The sequence below is a fragment of the Pseudophryne corroboree genome, chromosome 7 (genome assembly GCF_028390025.1).
Source record: "Pseudophryne corroboree isolate aPseCor3 chromosome 7, aPseCor3.hap2, whole genome shotgun sequence".
Classification (NCBI taxonomy): domain Eukaryota; kingdom Metazoa; phylum Chordata; class Amphibia; order Anura; family Myobatrachidae; genus Pseudophryne; species Pseudophryne corroboree.
The window spans coordinates 5,309,648-5,331,650 of NC_086450.1; the positions used below are offsets into that span (position 1 = coordinate 5,309,648).

At 47.5% G+C, this 22,003-nt stretch overlaps 1 protein-coding gene across 1 annotated transcript in view; it reads left to right on the plus strand.

Annotated features, from left to right (window-relative positions):
- CTLA4 (cytotoxic T-lymphocyte associated protein 4) overlaps positions 1 to 20,944 on the plus strand; it is a 46,444-nt gene extending 25,500 nt beyond the window's left edge. The window contains exons 4-5 of the mRNA XM_063932161.1: positions 12,581 to 12,708; positions 20,193 to 20,944. Of these exons, the coding sequence (XP_063788231.1) occupies positions 12,581 to 12,708; positions 20,193 to 20,282 (218 nt within the window). The 3' untranslated portion in view covers positions 20,283 to 20,944. The remainder of the gene's footprint in view (positions 1 to 12,580; positions 12,709 to 20,192) is intronic.
- Positions 20,945 to 22,003: the final 1,059 nt, after the last annotated feature.

Genomic DNA, 22,003 nt, shown 5'->3' on the forward strand with positions numbered 1-22,003 from the left:
AAATTGGCGAGTGCGGAAATGTATCTATAATTCATCACTCCTCGAGCGGTGCGAGTGAAATCTAACGCCACCAGAACCTGAATCCCGGTGGATTCATGGATCAGATCAGAGGCCGGATGCTCTAACCTTTCTGACAGTTGTCTTTTAACAAGGTGCTCGTAATGAGTGTGAGTATAAGGAGCTTGGGCACCACGGTGTATGTCCTTCATTTTGTCATGTGTTACAGTCATTACTTCAGGCAATACTTTTCCAATATAACACAATCCTTCAGAGTTTGGGGCAAGCCACTTGTACGCCTTTCTCCCGCATATGAAATATGCATCATCGGGGAGAACATATGGGACGGAGAAGGACATTACCATATTACACACCTTCCAGGTGAAATCTCCTAATCCTAATTCTTCCATCTGCTTAATACACGTATCAGGCTGTACGATATGTGCACAGTATCCTGGTGATACTTCTCCAACTCTAGTAATCCTATTTCCTAAGGTATATCTATACCGGAAAGATTTTCCTTTACTGGCTATGTGGCGTACAAGCTCTGTATCTGTAGGCATTCTATCTGCTCTATGCGAAAAGGTCATGGTGTGGTTACTCCATGACACTTCCCAATTTCCCGGCTTTCTGGGATTGGAGATGTTGAAACATAATAGGGACCTATCCACATGGTATTGGTGGAGCTTCAAACTAGGAGGGCTGGAGATATTAAACCTCCGGTCCACCGGTCTCCCACCATTTAACTCAAGTACCTCCTCTATCGTTAAAGGAAATGGTACTAGCCCTGATTTGCTATGACCCTGAGGTACTTGAGAGCATACCCAACAATCTGTTTTGTTTAACACATTACCCACTAAGGAGTGATAGTCACTTAATGGATGCCGATCCATATGGATATTAAAACTGGATTGGCATTTCTTAATGCACCCATCTTCAATGACATTGTTACAGAGCCTACAGATACAGTTCTCTTCAGCTAATAATCCGTCACAATTCCTTCTATGGTCAATGCTATCGGATCGTTTTCTGATACTCGCCTTTGCTTGTTGGTTAGGTTGATCTTGGAAAACTACGCCTCCATCTTTATCATCAGAACCCATTCCAGAACCTCTATCGACCTCCATGGTACTCTCGCCTGAACAGACTGCTCTGGTCAACATCATGGTCAACAGGAAAATCCGGATCACAGTCTCTTGGGGCAAGTCCATCTTATAGGAGGAAACGGAGAAGAATGAAAAAGGGGAAAAAGAAATTTGAGGGAGAGGGGATGGGAAGTGGAGAAAAACAATAAAAGGGAGTGGGGAGTCGACAACAGCTCTTGGTCTTGAGATTTTCACGGCTCAGGTGCCGCCTCAGTCCTCCTGGAACAGACACTCCAGTGATACAACCTCTACCGTCTGTTCCTTATCACGGGACTTCTCTGGATCAGCAACCTTCTTGCAGTGGGATGAATGAACCCAAGTCTCTCTCTCAGCAACCTTCAATGCTGTAGTGCTAGTCAGTAAGACCTGGTATGGTCCTTCCCATCTGTCAATAAGGCAACCTGAGCGTAGAAAATTCCGTATCATTACATAATCCCCAGGTTCAATGTCATGACAATTACTACCTGGTAAATCAGGAATCACCAACTTCAGATTATCATTTTGATTCCTTAACTGTTTACTCATGTTAATCAAGTACTTTACAGTTACTTCATTGTTACATTTCAAATCATCCTGAGGGTTAATCATGACATGCGGTTGTCGACCAAACAAGATTTCAAAGGGAGACAGATTAAGTGGGGACCTGGGAGTGGTTCTGATGCTGTACAGTACAATGGGTAAAGCTTCTGGCCATGTCAATCCTGTCTCTGCCATTACTTTGCTCAATTTATTTTTAATAGTGCTGTTCACTCTTTCGACCTTTGCACTCGCCTGTGGACGGTACGGAGTGTGCAGCTTGCTATCAATTCCCATTAACTTACACATTCCTTGAAAGACATCACCTGTAAAATGGGTACCCCTATCACTTTCGATTATTCTAGGGATACCATATCTACATACAAATTCCTGCACAATTTTCTTAGCAGTAAACATAGCGGTATTTGTAGCCGCAGGAAATGCTTCGACCCAATTTGAAAAAACATCTATACAAACAAGTACTTATTTCAAATTCCGACAAGGGGGTAATTGTATAAAGTCAATTTGTATTACCTGGAAAGGGCCGCCGGCAGGTGGGACATGGGATGGTTCTGTAGGTATTGCCTTTCCAATATTCTTTCTCAGACAGGTAAGGCATGACATTGCTCTTTTACTCGCATGAGAGGAGAATCCTGGGGCGCACCAGTATGCTCTTACCAATTTGCACATTCCCTCCTTGCCTAGATGAGTCAGCCCGTGAGCTGCTTCAGCCAGACATGGAAGATATGCTCTGGGGGCCACTGGTTTACCATGTCCATCCGCCCAGAGCCCTGAGGACTCTTGGCCATATCCCTTTGCCTTCCAGACCGCTCTTTCCTGTGTGGAACACAAATTCTGCATCTCACACAACTTCTGTGTGTTGATGGTATTAAATACCATCAGTTGTGTGGTGTCTGTCTGTATGGGGGTAGCAGCTGCTAGCTTAGCAGCTTCGTCTGCTCGGCTGTTACCAAGTGATACTGGGTCTTGACTATATGTATGTGCTTTACATTTGATAACAGCCACTCTGTCGGGTTCCTGTATCGCTGTTAGAAGCCTTTTTATGTGAGCTGCATGCGCTATCGGTGTACCAGCTGCCGTCATGAAATTTCTGAGGCGCCATAGGGCTCCGAAATCATGGACTACCCCGAATGCGTATCTAGAATCGGTGTAGATATTGGCTGACTTACCCTTAGCCAATTCACATGCTCTGGTTAGGGCGACCAGTTCAGCAACCTGGGCTGAGTGAGGTGGGCCTAGCGGTTCCGCTTCTATGGTGTCTTGGTCATCTACGACTGCGTATCCAGTACACAAGTCTCCCGAGTCTGACTGTCTGTGACAACTACCGTCCGTGTAGAACGTGAGTTCTGCATCTTCCAGTGGATTGTCACTGATGTCAGGCCTTGCGGTAAAATTTTGGGTCAAATATTCCATACAATCATGTGTATCTTCCTTTGTATTAAATCCTCCTTCCCCATCACTCTCACCTTCCACCCTTTGTGCCTGACCAGGCACACCTGGGAGATATGTTGCAGGATTTAATGCACTGCATCTCCTTATGGTGATGTTTACTGGGGCCATTAGTGCCAATTCCCATCTTGTAAACCTCGCTGATGAGACGTGTCTGGTTTGGGCAGAATTCAATAAGGCCGATACTGCATGTGGCGTATGGATTGTGAGGTTGTGGCCTAGCACGACATCTTCGCTTTTTGTCACTAGCAATGCTATCGCCGCAACGCTTCGCAAGCATGTGGGGAGGGATCGCGCTACCGTATCTAGCTGAGCGCTGTAGTATGCAACTGGCCTGCTGGCATCACCGTGTTTTTGGGTTAGTACACCTGCTGCGCAACCAGCACTTTCTGTTCCGTATAGTTCAAAGGGTTTCCCATAGTCCGGCATACCTAGCGCTGGCGCCTCCGTTAGGCACTGTTTGAGTCTCTCAAATGCTGTTTCGGATTCGTCTGTATGCAAAATCCTATCAGGTTTGTTTGAGGAGACCATTTCCTGCAAAGGTAGCGCTAAAATGGAAAACCCTGGGATCCAATTACGGCAATACCCACACATTCCTAAAAACGTTCTGATCTGTTGCTGGGTTTGTGGCAAAGTCATGTCTCTAATTGCTTGGATTCTATCAGCGGTCAGGTGTCTCAGTCCTTGTGTTAGACAGTGTCCCAAATATTTTACCTTAGTTTGGCATAATTGCAACTTGTCTTTGGAAACCTTGTGTCCTGTGTCTGAAAGATGAAACAGGAGCTGTTTCGTATCCTTCAGGGATGCTTCCAATGAATCAGAACACAGTAGTAGATCATCCACGTACTGTATTAATACAGATCCACTCACTGGTTGGAAAGACTGTAAACAATCGTGCAAAGCCTGAGAAAATATACTTGGACTATCTATGAAACCTTGGGGTAATCGAGTCCACGTGTATTGGACTCCTCTGTATGTGAATGCAAACAAATATTGGCTGTCAGGATGCAGAGGTACCGAAAAGAATGCGGAGCAGAGGTCAATAACAGTGAAAAATTTGGCAGTGGGAGGAATTTGCATTAGGATGACAGCTGGATTTGGCACTACGGGGAACTGACTCTCAACTATTTTGTTAATCCCCCTTAGATCCTGCACTAGCCTGTAACCCCTCCCCCCACTCTTTTTAACAGGGAAGATGGGACTATTGGCTGTGCTGGACGTTCTCACCAGAATGCCCTGTTGTAGCAAGCGCTCTATTACAGGGAAAACTCCTAACTCCACCTCTGGCTTCAGAGGATACTGTGGGATTTTTGGAGCTATCCTACCATCTTTTACTTGTACAACTACTGGAGCTACGTTTGCCATTAATCCAGTGTCCTGTCCGTCTTTTGTCCAAAGTGACTCTGGTATCTGAGATGTCATCTCTTCTACTTGGGATGGATTCCTATTTGTCATAATGGTATGTGACATTAATTTTGATGGGGAGTCTAACATGTCTCGCACTTCCTGAGCGTGATTCTCAGGTATGTCCAAGAATACACCTTCAGAAGTACAATAAATGACGCACCCCATTTTACACAGTAAGTCTCTTCCCAGGAGATTGGTTGGTGCCGATGCAGCCAGCAAAAAGGAATGCTTGGTATGCAAGGGTCCTATTGTAATCTCGGCTGGTTTGCTAACAGGGTAGTGTTGGACTACTCCTGTTACTCCCATGGCTGGAACTGTCCTACCAGTGGTTCTCATGCCCACTGTCGAATTTATCACTGACTTGGCCGCCCCTGTGTCTACAAGAAAGTTTAAAGTTTTACCAGCTACTTTAATTGCGATCTCAGGTTCACTTCCAAGATTGGCAATCAATTTTACTGGCTGCAGATTACAGGTATGGCCACACCCCTATTGGGTATGGTGACCTCCCTGAATCCTGTTGACAGCAACTACTTGTGAGGGAGTTGGCTGGGGACTATCAGAGGCATGCCAGTCTCTGTTCGGGGGATATCTTTTTGTTTCCCCTGTATGTGGCTCATAACTCCGCCTCTGTGGACCCTGATCCCAATGTCGTGTGTCGTGTCGTTGTCTAGGGGGTTGGTAAGATTTTTGTATATTTCTTGATCTACAGTCTCGTGCAAAATGTCCCTGTTTGTGACAATAATAACATATTACAACAGTTGACTTACCCACAGGATTAGGTGGTACATACGCAGGCTGCTTTGTGGTCAGAGCCTGTATACTTACTGACATTAACTTATCACTTTGTGACTCTCTGTGTTTGGTGATGTTTCTGTCGTGATCAATAGCAGCCTCTCTCAAAGTGGACACTGACAGACCTCGCCAACATGGTTGCGTGGTTTGTACCCTAGCCTTTAATGTTTCTTTTAAACCATCCATCAGTACAGATACTGCTACTTCTTGATGGTTTGGGTTGGTCCTAATGTCTTCTATACCAGTGTATTTTGCCATTTCTAATAGTGCCCGGTGGAAATATTCTGCTGCCGTTTCGGACTCCTTTTGTTTAATGGAGAATATTCTGTTCCATTTAACAACGGCTGGGAAATACTCTTTTAACTGTAAATTTATCCTTTTTACATTATCTTTGTCGTACACATCTGTAAGCGGTACATCTTTATCTAGTCCACAATCAACTAAGAATTGGGCTGAGTCGACATTGGAAGGTAAGCAAGCTCTTAGCACTATCTGCCAATCCTTATTATTGGGCTCTAAAGTGTTTCCTAGATCCCTGATGTATTTTTGGCTTGCAACTAAATCTTTTCTGGGGTCTGGGAATTCAGACACTATGGTCCTCAATTCCATTCTAGTAAACGGGCAATACATGGCAATGTTCCTAACGGGTGTGGCTCCTGATGCATCTGTTTTCCCATTGGGAACTACTATCACCTTAACTGGATTAATTTTAACAACTTCACTCTGTGTAGATTCTACAGTTTGTTGTGGTACAATTGTCTCAGCATAATGCATGGTGCCGTACTTACCCGTTGACACGACCTCACCTATCCCTCCGCTAGGGGCCTTCACTAATCTCGTGAGTGGAGCAGTTCCTACTGTGGTTTCTGATATGGTGGCCGCTAGAGAGAGCGCTGAAATTGTTGCCGAATCTTCTTCTTGTTCACACTCCTGAGGGAAGTTCAAAACAGGGTACAACTTGCACGGGTTAATACTTGCATGGGTTAATGGGTTAACATTATCATTAACATTTACATGGTTACTAAGTGATTGTGCGTTACACCTTAGTGCGTTTCTCTCCGCAATCAACTTCTCTCCTGTTATGTATGGTGGTGGCGGGGCTGTGGCTACCAGTTTCCTGACTGCCCCAGATCCCGCCGCCAGAGCCAAACCTCTCTGTATCTCACCTTCCTGTTGCCACAACTGTAAATAATCATGATGCTGAATTCGTCTCTTTGTTGATTTTATGAGACATATCCTCCTCCTTATATTTTGTAACACTTCTGGACTGAAGCTACCTATTCTTGGGAATTTTTCCCTGTCTTGTACAGTCATTCTCTCCCATTCATCACATAAAGCTTCTGTGTGACTTCCATATTTCTCACACATTATGTACCTGGCCGATCCAATAGGTCGGTTTACAGAGTCAACCCGAACCGAGGTTGATCGCCCCCTACCTGAACAACTGGCCCCCATAATCTGCAGGCGTTGCTTGCTCTACCTCTGATCTCTATATCAGGGTCTTCAGCGAACCCTTACAGAAAACCAAATTATTCACGATAGGCAGACGGTGAAGTTTACCGAGCACCCCACTCGCTCGCCCACGCCGACCAATGCGACCTGATCACACCGATATGGTGCTGGCGCACTCGACACAGGGCACCTATTAACCTTTTGTTTACTGAAAAATGCGAGTGTGATCCGAAGAGCACTACTCTTTCCAGTAAAGGTGGGGTTGTCAGATAGTTCCTGAGTGACCAGCGAACTTCCCTTTTTGTAAAAATAAAAAATTACACAAATCACGTTAGAATGTACAAATAGCGTTTGTGACCCCTTTACTCTAATGGTACTAGGTCAGATTACTAACTACTGTACACAATTACGTGCGGTCCAATCGTTCAGCACACAAGCACCTAAGCTTATGTACGGAAAGACCAAATGGAATCGATAATTGCGGCTGCGAATTCCTTCAGCAAGAGCTTGTATGGCCTATATGGGTGTTGCACCAACCCTTTTCGGTGTTGTGCCTGTGGACTGTATAGCGGACTTCTTTGTCTATTTTACCTGAACCTGCTGGTTTGCTATGACCTCCTGGTCTGACCTCCTGGTCTCGTTACAGTATGACCTCCTGGTCTCGTTACTGTATTACCTCCTGGTCCGCTATACTCTAATGCTCATATATTGTGTTTAACCAAGGATGCCTCCCTAGCCACCGTGCATGTCACTTACACGTATGTTCCTCACGAGTACTCGGTGATTTCTTTTGGTTCAACCTCTAAAATTGTATAAATGTATGAAAAACACTCACTCACCACATGCACTCTTTTGCTTCTATTTCTGCGCAGAAATTTTTCTTTAGCCCAGCTGTGTTACCAATTAGGAGCAGGATCTGTTAATTTAAATTTCGGACACCAAAAATAGACTTGCGTTATTTATCGCCTGTTGCGCTATTTACCGCTTTGCGTTATTTATCGCCTTTGCGTTACTTCAACTTATCGTGACTTGAGCTACGTGGGCGTAACCGGACGCTCCGTTGCGTAATGTACGCTGCGTGCGTCTGCCTTTGGATTGCGTACACAAGTCTTTTGTTAGGGACACGTGTACGCAAAGCAAAAGATCCACCGTAACACAATTTATACTTTTATCAATGTAGATGATCCCTGATCATCTACCGCACACCACACTGATTTTGCCTTATCGTCCAGGCAAACCTGTGTGTTTGTCTATACTTTTAACTATGTAACCTTTATTCTTAAACTATGAAATAACAGCAAATCTCTTTTAGCACTTTCTATCAACTATAAAACTGGCAGACAGGATGGTGATATACGAAAATGAAAAAAGAAATGCAGATATATATATGCGTGCGTGTATACGCAAAACAGAAGAAAAATAAACAGTTTTAAAAGACACTAGCGTTTTGTTCTTACCTCCGGTTCCCGGATTCCTTCAGCACTCGTTATCTAAGCGAAGCAGACGCTTATCCCGTCAGCACTACGAGACAACCTCCCGCCCTTTGCTGAGGGATAATGTCTGCTGATCTACCTAGTGCAGATATGTGAAGGATAGGATGAGCCGCCAATTGATAAAGCTAAATTATTTATCGTACTTATAACCCTTTATGAGGTCTAAGAACACTGTACGCTATCTACGTAAGAAGTACCGTAAGGGTACGCTAGTTGCGTATCGATCGCTCAGCCGTAGGCGAGACGCTCAAGTGTCGCGTTCGCTCACGGCCCAGAGATCACAGGCTGACGCGCTATTGGCTGTTGACTGACGTAATGATTCGCTATGGCGTAGCGGACGCTCGAGACCACGAGGAGATCACCAGCGGCGCAGACGCTCACAACGCTATACCTTTATATCTATACCTTTAACAATGAGATACACAGTATACCTTAGTGTAGAGACAAAGTGTAAGTGTAACCTGGTGTAACCTGATTAACTACAAGGCTGCTTGAGCGTCACCGACGCTCTATGAACACTTAACACTATGAGAAAATACACAGATATCTGTTTAGGGTCCAAAGCCTATTATATGTATTATAACTAATTATTCTTGCAAAAAGGAATCACAGTACAAATGATACACTACAGTATAACATAAACCAACTAACCAGATAACTATGCAGGAAATACAATACAATCTAATCAAGGGAAAATACGAGAGAAAGAGAAGAGAGGGAGAGAGAGAGATGAGAGAAATGGCTCACAGTAAGATAATATGATCACGGAAAAAAACTTACGCACAAGGGGAAACGATCGCATGCGCCTGGACATCCAGCACCCGATTTTCAGCAATGAGAACCGTTGAAGAGAGTGAACTGGATATGGTCGGCCTGCCTATTTATGCCCCACACACAATGCAATCTAATGGTCCCTACAATCTGATCGTCCATTGGACACAGGAATTCGGCTTCGCATTATAACAAAAGGTCATAGGTTGATTCATACAGGTGGGCAGTGACGATTTCAAACAGCTCAGGTGGGTGGGACACTGGGTTTCCCGCCGCATACCTGAGTAAGAGTAAATAATAGTAATGGACATAAACTTCTTATGTCCATAACTATTCGCACGAGCGATTAATACGCTCCAAACCAACACCGGAATATTGCTATTTAAATACTCTTCCGATGGGTACCAAACACTACTGTATGACTCCTGTTAGACCCTTCCCACAATACAAAGAGGGATTCCTTCGTTCAGGGACATTCTATATTAACCAAACTTTCAGAATCTATCAAAGGGACCATAATCTATAAACTACGTTAATTGTGAAAATATGTAACGAATGAGTCGCACGCTACGACTACACAAACTTTACCGTAAATACGCATACCGAGCACCAGCGGGTGCACGCAACAGCGGGTATGCGCTATCACGGGAAAGCGCACGCATGCACAGCGCGGACCAGCGTGAGGTGCAAATATGGCAGCGTGTATAGGGATATTTTTCTGACTTTGACATCTTATAGCCCAGGGGAGAGCTCCCTACTCTTACAGCCCAGGGGAGAGGTCCCTACTCTTACAGTCCAGGGGAGAGCTCCCTACTCTTACAGACCAGGGGAGCGCTCCCTACTCTTACAGCCCAGGGGAGAGCTCCCTACTCTTACAGCCCAGGGGAGAGCTCCCTACTCTTACAGCCCAGGGGAGAGCTCCCTACTCTTACAGCCCAGGGGAGAGCTCCCTACTCTTACAGCCCAGGGGAGAGCTCCCTACTCTTACAGCCCAGGGGAGAGGTCCCTACTCTTACAGCCCAGTGGAGAGCTAACTACTCTTATAGCCCAGGGGAGAGCTCCTTACTCTTACAGCCCAGGGGAGAGCTCCCTACTCTTACAGCCCAGTGGAGAGCTAACTACTCTTATAGCCCAGGGGAGAGCTCCTTACTCTTACAGCCCAGGGGAGAGCTCCCTACTCTTACAACACAGGGGAGAGCTCCCTACTCTTACAGCCCAGGGGATAGCTCCCTACTCTTACAGCCCAGGGGATAGCTCCCTACTCTTACAGCCCAGGGGAGAGCTCCCTACTCTTACAGCCCAGGGGAGAGCTCCCTACTCTTACAGCCCAGGGGAGAGCTAACTACTCTTATAGCCCAGGGGAGAGCTCCTTACTCTTATAGCCCAAGGGAGAGCTCCTTACTCTTACAGCCCAGGGGAGAGCTCCCTACTCTTACAACACAGGGGAGAGCTCCCTACTCTTACAGCCCAGGGGATAGCTCCCTACTCTTACAGCCCAGGGGATAGCTCCCTACTCTTACAGCCCAGGGGAGAGCTCCCTACTCTTACAGCCCAGGGGAGAGCTCCCTACTCTTACAGCCCAGTGGAGAGCTAACTACTCTTATAGCCCAGGGGAGAGCTCCTTACTCTTACAGCCCAGGGGAGAGCTCCCTACTCTTACAGCCCAGTGGAGAGCTAACTACTCTTATAGCCCAGGGGAGAGCTCCTTACTCTTACAGCCCAGGGGAGAGCTCCCTACTCTTACAACACAGGGGAGAGCTCCCTACTCTTACAGCCCAGTGGAGAGCTCCCTACTCTTACAGCCCAGGGGAGAGGTCCCTACTCTTACAGCCCAGGGGAGAGGTCCCTACTCTTACAGCCCAGGGGAGAGCTCCCTACTCTTACAGCCCAGGGGAGAGGTCCCTACTCTTACAGCCCAGTGGAGAGCTAACTACTCTTATAGCCCAGGGGAGAGCTCCTTACTCTTACAGCCCAGGGGAGAGCTCGCTACTCTTACAGCCCAGTGGAGAGCTAACTACTCTTATAGCCCAGGGGAGAGCTCCTTACTCTTACAGCCCAGGGGAGAGGTCCCTACTCTTACAGCCCAGTGGAGAGCTCCCTACTCTTACAGCCCAGGGGAGAGGTCCCTACTCTTACAGCCCAGGGGAGAGCTCCCTACTCTTACAGCCCAGTGGAGAGCTCCCTACTCTTACAGCCCAGGGGAGAGCTCCTTACTCTTACAGCCCAGGGGAGAGCTCCCTACTCTTACAGCCCAGTGGAGAGCTAACTACTTTTATAGCCCAGGGGAGAGCTCCCTACTCTTACAGCCCAGGGGAGAGCTCCCTACTCTTACAGCCCAGTGGAGAGCTCCCTACTCTTACAGCCCAGGTGACAGCTCCCTACTCTTACAGACCAGGGGAGCGCTCCCTACTCTTACAGCCCAGGGGAGAGCTCCCTACTCTTACAGTCCAGGGGAGAGCTCCCTACTCTTACAGACCAGGGGAGCGCTCCCTACTCTTACAGCCCAGGGGAGAGCTCCCTACTCTTACAGCCCAGGGGAGAGCTCCCTACTCTTACAGCCCAGGGGAGAGCTCCCTACTCTTACAGCCCAGGGGAGAGCTCCCTACTCTTACAGCCCAGGGGAGAGCTCCCTACTCTTACAGCCCAGGGGAGAGCTCCCTACTCTTACAGCCCAGGGGAGAGCTCCCTACTCTTACAGTCCAGGGGAGAGCTCCCTACTCTTACAGATAAGGGGAGCGCTCCCTACTCTTACAGCCCAGGGGAGAGCTCCCTACTCTTACAGCCCAGGAGAGAGCTCCCTACTCTTACAGCCCAGGGGAGAGCTCCCTACTCTTACAGCCCAGGGGAGAGCTCCCTACTCTTACAGCCCAGGGGAGAGCTCCCTACTCTTACAGACCAGGGGAGAGCTCCCTACTCTTACAGACCAGGGGAGAGCTTCCTACTCTTACAGCCCAGGAGAGAGCTCCCTACTCTTACAGCCCAGGAGAGAGCTCCCTACTCTTACAGCCCAGGGGAGAGCTCCCTACTCTTACAGACCAGGGGAGAGCTCCCTACTCTTACAGACCAGGGGAGAGCTTCCTACTCTTACAGCCCAGGGGAGAGCTCCCTACTCTTACAGACCAGGGGAGAGCTCCCTACTCTTACAGCCCAGGAGAGAGCTCCCTACTCTTACAGCCCAGGAGAGAGCTCCCTACTCTTACAGCCCAGGGGAGCGCTCCCTACTCTTACAGGCCTGGTGAGAGGTCCTTTCTCAACAAAACTGCAGACGGCCTTGCTATGTAATTGGTACCGCCAGTTCTCCTGCGAGTAGCCTGTCCACAGGAGATGCAGTAAGGCATAGATATTAATATGACAGTACTTGGTGACAGGTCCTCCTATAGCTAGCATTGTATAGGCATATCTATTGGTTTGCAGCACAGACAACAGTGGCGGCCCATTGGGCTTGTATTATGTTACTGTCGCCTGTGAACTGTCCATTGTCCTGTAACTGATGTAACTCTACGGTAAGTCCTGATAGACATTTGTCTGCTTCTACAGATCTCTCCTCCCAGTGCGCACAGTCTATGGAGCCAGCTGAGAGACAGACGTACGAGTGGGTGTTACTCAGCGTCTTCCTGCTGATGTTACTCTACAGCCTATTTGTCACATGCGTTCTGCTCCTTAAGGTGAGTTATTTCACACTTTCATTGTCTACAAAACATACTTTACTTACAAAGGGGTAAATTTACTAAGAATCGTATTTTCCCGTTTGAGGTCAAAGTTCAATCACGAATGACATCGAAAGTGTAAATATGCAACTTTTTGAATTGATTACGACTAATTTACTAAGCTGCCGTATTCTGCATTTTCGGTTTTTCCGATGTCGATGTCATTCGTTTTTTTAGGCAGTGTTTTACGTGAGTGACTTGTAAAACACTGCCGACTTTAATACAATGAATCTCGGCCGGATCTGAGAGATCCGTGCTGGGCTTCATTGTGCACCTTGTAAAAAAAAAAAAAAAAAATTAAACTTTTTAAAAAAATTGCGTGGGGTCCCCCCTCCTAAGCCAAACCAGCCTCGGGCTCTTTGAGCCGACCCTGGTTGCAAAAATATGGGGAAAAAATTGACAGGGGTTCCCCCATATTTAAACAACCAGCACCGGGCTCTGCGCCTGGTCCTGGTTCCAAAAATACGGGGGACAAAAAGCGTAGGGGTCCCCCGTATTTTTGAAACCAGCACCGGGCTCCACTAGCTGGACAGATAATGCCACAGCCGGGGGTCACTTTTATACAGCGCCCTGCGGCCGTGGCATTAAATACCCAACTAGTCACCCCTGGCCGGGGTACCCTGGAGGAGTGGGAACCCCTTCAATCAAGGGGTCCCCCCCCTCCAGCCACCCAAGGGCCAGGGGTGAAGCCCGAGGCTGTCCCCCCCATCCAATGGGCTGCGGATGGGGGGCTGATAGCCTTTGTTGAAAGTTATGAATATTATTTTTAGTAGCAGTACTACAAGTCCCAGCAAGCCTCCCCCGCAAGCTGGTACTTGGAGAACCACAAGTACCAGCATGCGGTGGAAAACCGGGCCCGCTGGTACCTGTAGTACTACTACTAAAAAAATACCCCAATAAAGACATAACACACACACCTTGAAAGTATAACTTTAATGCATACATACACACCACCATATACACATACTTACCTTATGTTCACACGAGGGTCGGTCCTCTTCTCCATGTAGAATCCATGGTGTACCTGTTGAAAAAATCCTACTCACCAAATCCAGTGTAGAGGGCTCCTCGGGTAATCTATTTGTAATCCACGTACTTGTAAAAATAAAAAAACGGACACCCGACCACGAACTGAAAGGGGCCCCATGTTTTCACATGGGACCCCTTTCCCCGAATGCCAGAAACCCCCTCTGACTGATGTCTAAGAGGGTTTCCTCAGCCAATCAGGGAGCGCCACGTTGTGGCACCCTCCTGATCGGCTGTGTGCTCCTGTACTGTCTGACAGGCGGCACACGGCAGTGTTACAATGTAGCGCCTATGCGCTCCATTGTAACCAATGGTGGGAACTTTGTGGTCAGCGGGTGACCGAAAGTGACCTCACCGCTGACCTGAAAGTTCCCACCATTGGTTACAATGGAGCGCATAGGCGCTACATTGTAACACTGCCGTGTGCCGCCTGTCAGTCAGTACAGGAGCACACAGCCGATCAGGAGGGTGCCACAACGTGGCGCTCCCTGATTGGCTGAAGAAACCCTCTTAGACAGAAGTCAGAGGGGGTTTCTGGCATTCGGGGAAAGGGGGCCCATGTGAAAACATGGGGCCCCTTTCAGTTCGTGGTCGGGTGTCCGTTTTTTTATTTTTACAAGTACGTGGATTACAAATGGATTATCCGAGGAGCCCTCTACACTGGATTTGGTGAGTAGGATTTTTTCAACAGGTACACCATGGATTCTACTGGAGAAGAGGACCGACCCTCGTGTGAACATAAGGTAAGTATGTGTATATGGTGGTGTGTATGTATGCATTAAAGTTATACTTTCAAGGTGTGTGTGTAATGTCTTTATTGGGGTATTTTTTTAGTAGTAGTACTACAGGTACCAGCGGGCCCGGTTTTCCGCCGCATGCTGGTACTTGTGGTTCTCCAAGTACCAGCTTGCGGGGGAGGCTTGCTGGGACTTGTAGTACTGCTACTAAAAACAATATTCATAACTTTCAACAAAGGCTATCAGCCCCCCATCCGCAGCCCATTGGATGGGGGGGACAGCCTCGGGCTTCACCCCTGGCCCTTGGGTGGCTGGAGGGGGGGGACCCCTTGATTGAAGGGGTTCCCACTCCTCCAGGGTACCCCGGCCAGGGGTGACTAGTTGGGTATTTAATGCCACGGCCGCAGGGCGCTGTATAAAAGTGACCCCCGGCTGTGGCATTATCTGTCCAGCTAGTGGAGCCCGGTGCTGGTTTCAAAAATACGGGGGACCCCTACGCTTTTTGTCCCCCGTATTTTTGGAACCAGGACCAGGCGCAGAGCCCGGTGCTGGTTGTTTAAATATGGGGGAACCCCTGTCAATTTTTTCCCCATATTTTTGCAACCAGGGCCGGCTCAAAGAGCCCGAGGCTGGTTTGGTTTAGGAGGGGGGACCCCACGCATTTTTTTTTTTTAAATTAAAACATTTCCCACCCCTTCCCACTGAAAAACATGCACGGATCTCATGGATCCGTGCATGCCTATACAAACACGGGATAAAAAAGCAGGTCTGTTTTTTTTTAGCACTTTTTCACGATTTGTATTTCAGCACGGCAGTGTTTGGCTATTGTCGGCAGTGTTTGTGTTTTGCACTTTTTAGTAAATTCCCGCTTTCTACCAAATTGCAGGCGTATTTGACCGATGGTGTATTGATTCGTGATTTTTTCCTAGGACTTCCAAAATATTACGAATGCCCTCATCACTGCCGTGATTTTTGCTTAGTAAATTACCGAGATGACACTTTGAAGAAAAAACGGCATCTCGGTCAAAATCGGGACCTTAGTAAATATACCCCAAAGTGTCTTTGGTGTATCCATAATAAGTGCAGGATGTCCCACACCCTGCGCCCATATAATTATACTTACCTCTCCGGAGTCCTGCATTGGCGCTGCAGCAGCAACAGAACTCACCAGGAAAATGGTGCAGCGGCCAGCAGTGAAGATACTATGGGGGTCATTCCGAGTTGATCGCTCGCTGTTTTTAGCAGCCGTGCAAAAGCTATGTCGCCTCCCACTGGGAGTGTATGTTAGCTTAGCAGAAGTGCGAACGAAAGGATTGCAGAGCTTGCGATGACTTCAGACTATTAAGTTCCTGTTTTGACGTCACAAACCCACCCTGCATTCTCCCAGCCACGCCTGCGTTTTTCCTGGCACGCCTGCGTTTTTTTGACCACTCCCTCAAAACGGTCAGTTGACACCCAGAAACGCCCACTTCCTGTCAATCACTGTGTGGTTGTGCGGTCAGCAGTGCGACTGAAAAGCTTCGCTAGACACATTGGCCGTTGTGAAAGTACGTCGCGTGTGCGCATTGCGCCGTATACGCATGCGCAGAAGTGCCTTTTTTTGCATCAGCGAACATTTTCAGCTAGCAATCAACTCGGAATGACCCCCATTGTACCCGGATACCTGCGCAAAGTCAGGGACTACTGCACTGCCAGAGACGAGGGGCTGATATGGAGGCTGCAGTCTGCACACACGGGCCCTCTCCTCTCTTAAATCCGGTACTTAGGTCGACACTCATTAGGTCAACATGGCAAAGGTCGACACATGAAAAGTTTGACATGATTTGAAAAAAAAAAAATTCTTCCATTTTTTTTTACTTTTTCATACTTACGATCCACGTGGACTACGATTGGGAATAGTAATCTGTACTGAGTGCAGCGGTAGTGGAGCGAGTCACCTTGCCCTCGCTCGCCATGCGAGGGGACACGTTGCACTAATTGGGGTTCCCGGTCATTTTACGAAGAAAACGACACCAATTTTTTTTCTCCAAAATTCATGTCGACCTCATGACGACCTATTTCATACGTCGACTTAGTCATTGTGAACCAATAGTGGTCGACCTAATGACTGTCGACCTAGTTAACGTCAACCCAATGGACCACACCCCTTATATCACACCCCTGTTTGGTTCAGTTCCATGTAGTTACTAAATACGACACCAGACTGCAGAGGTTCTCAAACGCCGCCCTCAAGGCACCTCAACGCTCCAGATTTAAGGATATCCATATTTGGGCACAGGTGACTTATTTACCACCTCAGTCATTTTGATTTAACCATCTGTCCTGAGCCAGGGATATACCTAAAATCTGGAGCGTGTCGGTGTCTTGAGGAGCGCGTTTAACAACCTCTGTATTACACTAAAGCATAAGGATATAATACCTCCAGTACATTCCATTTACACTAATAGCTCCATATAAAATGTTCATTATTAAAGCATCAAACCCAGAAAAGTAAATGTAAATAAATAAATGTTAGTAGTATTCACAATGGAGAAGGGAGATAAAATCACCCCTCAGCCCACCATGACTATCCACAGTAAGTGTATAAATATAATACTTCCCTCTCCATGCATTCAATTAAATAAATATTATTATTATTATTATTATTAGTAGTAAGCCCAGTTGCAGATGGAACATGTTTGCTTGCATGGTGTTTAGGTCTGTACATAAGAACACACAGTGTGGGGTGTACTGTGCAGTAGAATGCAGTTCTCTGAGGTTTGCGGATTCCCCTTGTATATCAAGCTCCGTAAGTAAAACTTTCTAAAGCTTGTTCTGATCTATAGATAGCATGCCTATAGAAGCCAAGGGGCTTCTTTTCCCAGAAATCCCTGAAGAGGGATCTGAAAGATCCAAAAGATCCCTTCCTGTCCTCACATTGGAGGTCATTCCGAGTCGTTCGCTCGGAAAATTTCTTCGCATCGCAGCGTTTTTCCGCTTAGTGCGCATGCGCAATGTCCGCACTGCGACTGCGCCAAGTAAATTTGCTATGAAGTTTGGATTTTTACTCACGGCTTTTTCTTCGCTCAGGCGATCGTAGTGTGATTGACAGGAAATGGGTGTTACTGGGCGGAAACAGGCCGTTTTATGGGCGTGTGGGAAAAAACGCTACCGTTTCCGGAAAAAACGCGGGAGTGGCTGGAGAAACGGAGGAGTGTCTGGGCGAACGCTGGGTGTGTTTGAGACGTCAAACCAGGAACGATAAGCACTGAACTGATCGCAGATGCCGAGTAAGTCTGAAGCTACTCAGAAACTGCTACGAGGTGTGTAATCGCAATATTGCGAATACATCGTTCGCAATTTTAAGATGCTAAGATTCACTCCCAGTAGGCGGCGGCTTAGCGTGTGCAATACTGCTAAAATCGCCTTGCGAGCGAACAACTCGGAATGAGGGCCATTGTGAGGGACAGCCATCAGCCGGAAGAGCGGTCCTGAGTGTAAGTACTAATGCAGAGGTTCTCAAACTCGGTCCTCGAGGGCACACACAGTGCATGTTTTGCAGGTAACCCAGCAGGTGCACAGGTGTATTAATTACTCACTGACACATTTTAAAAGGTCCACAGGTGGAGCTAATTATTTCACTTGCGATTCTGTGAGGAGACCTGCAAAACATGTACTGTGTGGGCCCCCGAGGACCGAGTTTGAGAACCTCTGTACTAATGGGTGGGGTGTATCGCATGGAATATGTGATACATGATACATCCTGTACATAGGGCCTGATTCGATTCTGAGTTGGGAACTGAACAAAAGTAGAGCCAGTAAATGAGCACCTGGGTAACACCATGCTACACCATACGGAGGCAAATGTAACATGTGCAGAGAGTTAGATGCAGGAGGGGAGTGTACTAGCTGAGATCTACATTGCAGTGTGAGAATAAAGCTGCCCAGCATGTGTGGGCTACATGCAGAAGCAGCCAGTAACTGAGCACCTGGGTAACGCCATGCTGCACTCATAGGCGTGCGCAGCACATTTTATTAGGGGGTGCACGACTGGAGTGGCGTGCCTAGCACCGCCTACTGGGCGTGCCTAGCACCACCTACTGGGCGTGTCTAGCACCGCCTAATGGGCTAGTATACACATATATATAAAAAAAAAAGGGTTACACACACTCGGAAAAGAAGCTGCTGTGGGAAGTGGAGCAGGGAACTGCGCATACGCAGTATAATCCCATGATTGGAAGCGCTAATTCCAGGATTCAAACCCTGGTGTTTTTGGGCCGGGATCCCGCAGATCCCACTCCCAATCTCGGGATTGGCCTCCCTATTCACAACTGGCCTTGCTGCCCTCTGGTAGAAACAATAGATGCTAAATGGATGGCGGCACTTGCAGGACTTTAAAGAATGAGTTGTCAACGTTTCAATTTATTCATAATGAAAATTATTGTCCTGACGAAAATGTATTGAATAAATTGAAATGTTGACAACTCAGCAGAGGAACACAGCATGCTTTAAAGTCCTGTAAGTGCCACCATCCACTTAGCATCTATACATAAATATAAATATATATATATATATATATATATATATACACACACACACACTGAGTGTGTATATGTATATATATAATATACACACACACACACACACACACACAGACACTTTTGAATACATGTAAGCTGCCTTACTTTTATCAAAAATAGCCGTCATCATGCGCTGGTCTGCCCCTGCATTTTGTGGTGGAGGGTAGCAAGGTCCGGGCTCAGTGGTGGCGCAGTGCCTGGAGTCTCACTGACTCCGCAAAGGACCATGGGAGGAGGAGCTGCTGCAGCCGGGCATGCGCAGCAGCCCTCCTCCCGGAGCGGCCGCCATATTTCTTAGGGGCTATCATACATACGCTGACTACAGTGCCCGCGCCGCAGCCCGCAGTGCACCCGCTCCGGCGCTACCGCAGGCGGCTCTGCTCAGATGTGCGACTGCAGAGCCGCTGGCGGCTTCACATCAGCAGCACAACGGATCACAGGCGCGAGACGTGCGGGGGGTGCCGGCCATTAGGGGGTGCCTGTGCGCACCAGGCACCCCCCGTGCGCACGCCTATGGCTGCACTGCAGGGGGGCAGATGTAACATGTGCAGAGAGTTAGGGGTGGGAGGAGCGCGTCCTAGCTCAGATTTACATTGCAGTGTGAGAATAAAGCTGCCAGCATGTGTTGGCTACATGCAGAAGCAGCCAGTAACTGAGCACCTGGGTAACACCATGCTGCACTGCAGGGAGCAGATGTAACATGTGCAGAGAGTTAGGTGTGGGGGGGAGAGTGTCCTAGCTCAGATCTACATTGCAGTGTGAGAATAAAGCCGCCAGCATGTGTGGGCTACATGCAGAAGCAGCCAGTAACTGAGCACCTCAGTAACATCATGCTGCACTGCAGGGGGCAGATGTAACATGTGCAGAGAGTTAGGTTTGGGAGGGGCGTGTCCTAACCCAGCTCTACAGTGCAGTGTGAGAATAAAGCTGTCCAGCATTTGCGGGCTACATAGTATTTACCCTGCTTGCACACATAATACATGTATTTGCCCCCCTTGCATTGTAACATGGTTTGTCCAGAGACTCAGTTGCTCTTCTTTGTTCTCAGCACATCATTTATTGCCCCAGTGTTTTCTGCATATTCTCTATTTGTCTAAAAATCTTTATTATTATTTTGCAGCACCGGAAAAAGAGATGGGAGACGGGATGCTATGAGCAGATGCTGCAATCCAACTCCAAGACTTCTTATCCGTATTACATTCCAGTCTGATCCCAAATCCCATCCTCTCTGTACACGAGCCCATCCGCTTTGCTGAGGAATCTTCATTTTAGCCCAGTGGCTCCGGAGGACCCAGATGAGGACATTCATCTAACACTGGAGGTTATTAGCAGTTCCTAAACTATAGCTCTGAGCAGCCCCCATATAGTGCCCTCCATACATACAAGTCTATAAGTAGTTCCACAGCCCGTCTATTCAGAGATCCCATCGTTAGATCCCTCTCTGGCAGCTGTACTGCTAGGGTGTGTACACACGGTGAGATCCTTGCTATGCCCGATTTTCACTTGCAATTTCCCTTGAACTCCCCAGAGCCCGGCACCACCGATTTTGAGTAACTCTTCTTGAGATATGGACTATGGTGGTCATTCCGAGTTGTTCGCTCGGTAATTTTCTTCGCATCGCAGCGATTTTCCGCTAATTGCGCATGCGCAATGTTCGCACTGCGACTGCGCCAAGTAAATTTGCTAAGAAGATTGTTATTTTACTCACGGCATTACGAGGTTATTTCTTCGTTCTGGTGATCGGAGTGTGATTGACAGGAAGTGGGTGTTTCTGGGCGGAAACAGGCCGTTTTATGGGAGTGTGTGAAAAAACGCTACCGTTTCTGGGAAAAACGCGGGAGTGGCTGGAGAAACGGAGGAGTGTCTGGGCGAACGCTGGGTGTGTTTGTGACGTCAAACCAGGAACGACAAGCACTGAACTGATCGCACTGGCAGAGTAAGTCTCGAGCTACTCAGAAACTGCACAGAGAAGTCTTTTCGCAATATTGCGAATCTTTCGTTCGCAATTTTGATAAGCTAAGATTCACTCCCAGTAGGCGGCGGCTTAGCGTGTGCAATGCTGCTAAAAGCAGCTTGCGAGCGAACAACTCGGAATGAGGGCCTATGTGTGCTTACGATTTTGGCTTATGTGAAATGTCATTGACATGTGAGATGAACTAGATAGTACACCGATCTAGCAAGGATTGACTTGCCTGCACAGTCTATCTTTTCTTGCGATGCCGACCTGGCGGGACCGCGCATCAGGATCGAATCGGGATCGTAAGGTGACTTTGCCAGATCATCCCTCTAATAGGGGACACAAATGAGTTTTCCACGTTCTGTGGCTGGTAAAAAAAAACAGGTGCAATGGAGACTTGGGGACGTATTTACTAAAGGTCTATTTCATCAAATTGATTTATTTATTAATAACAGTTTCTTATATAGCGCAGCAAATTCCGTTGCGCTTTACAATTGGAAATAACAATGATATAACAAAACCGGGTAATATAACAGACAGACATAGAGGTAGGAGGGCCCTGCTCACAGGCTTACAATGTATAGGGAAACAGGCATAGATACACAAGGATAGGCGCTATCTACTGCACAGTTGTCCTCCAGATTGCAGAGGTTCTTGGTGGGCTGTATGATATGGTCACACAGCGATGATGAACCAGGGTCGGGAGGAAGGGTGAGAAGATGTGAGGATATGTGTGCACTGTGCAGAGTGGGTGCAATTTGATAGGAAGGTTTATGAATTGATGAAAATCTACCTAAGTCAATGTTGGGGTTTCCAGGGGTAAAACACACATTTACTAACATTTAAAAACGAATATAAAAAAACGGGATCAGTACGAAATCCCGCCAGACGGAATCCCGGCGGTCAGAATACCGTCACCGGAATCCTGACCGGTACAATCCCAACAGGGGAGCGAGCGCAACGCAGCCCCTTGC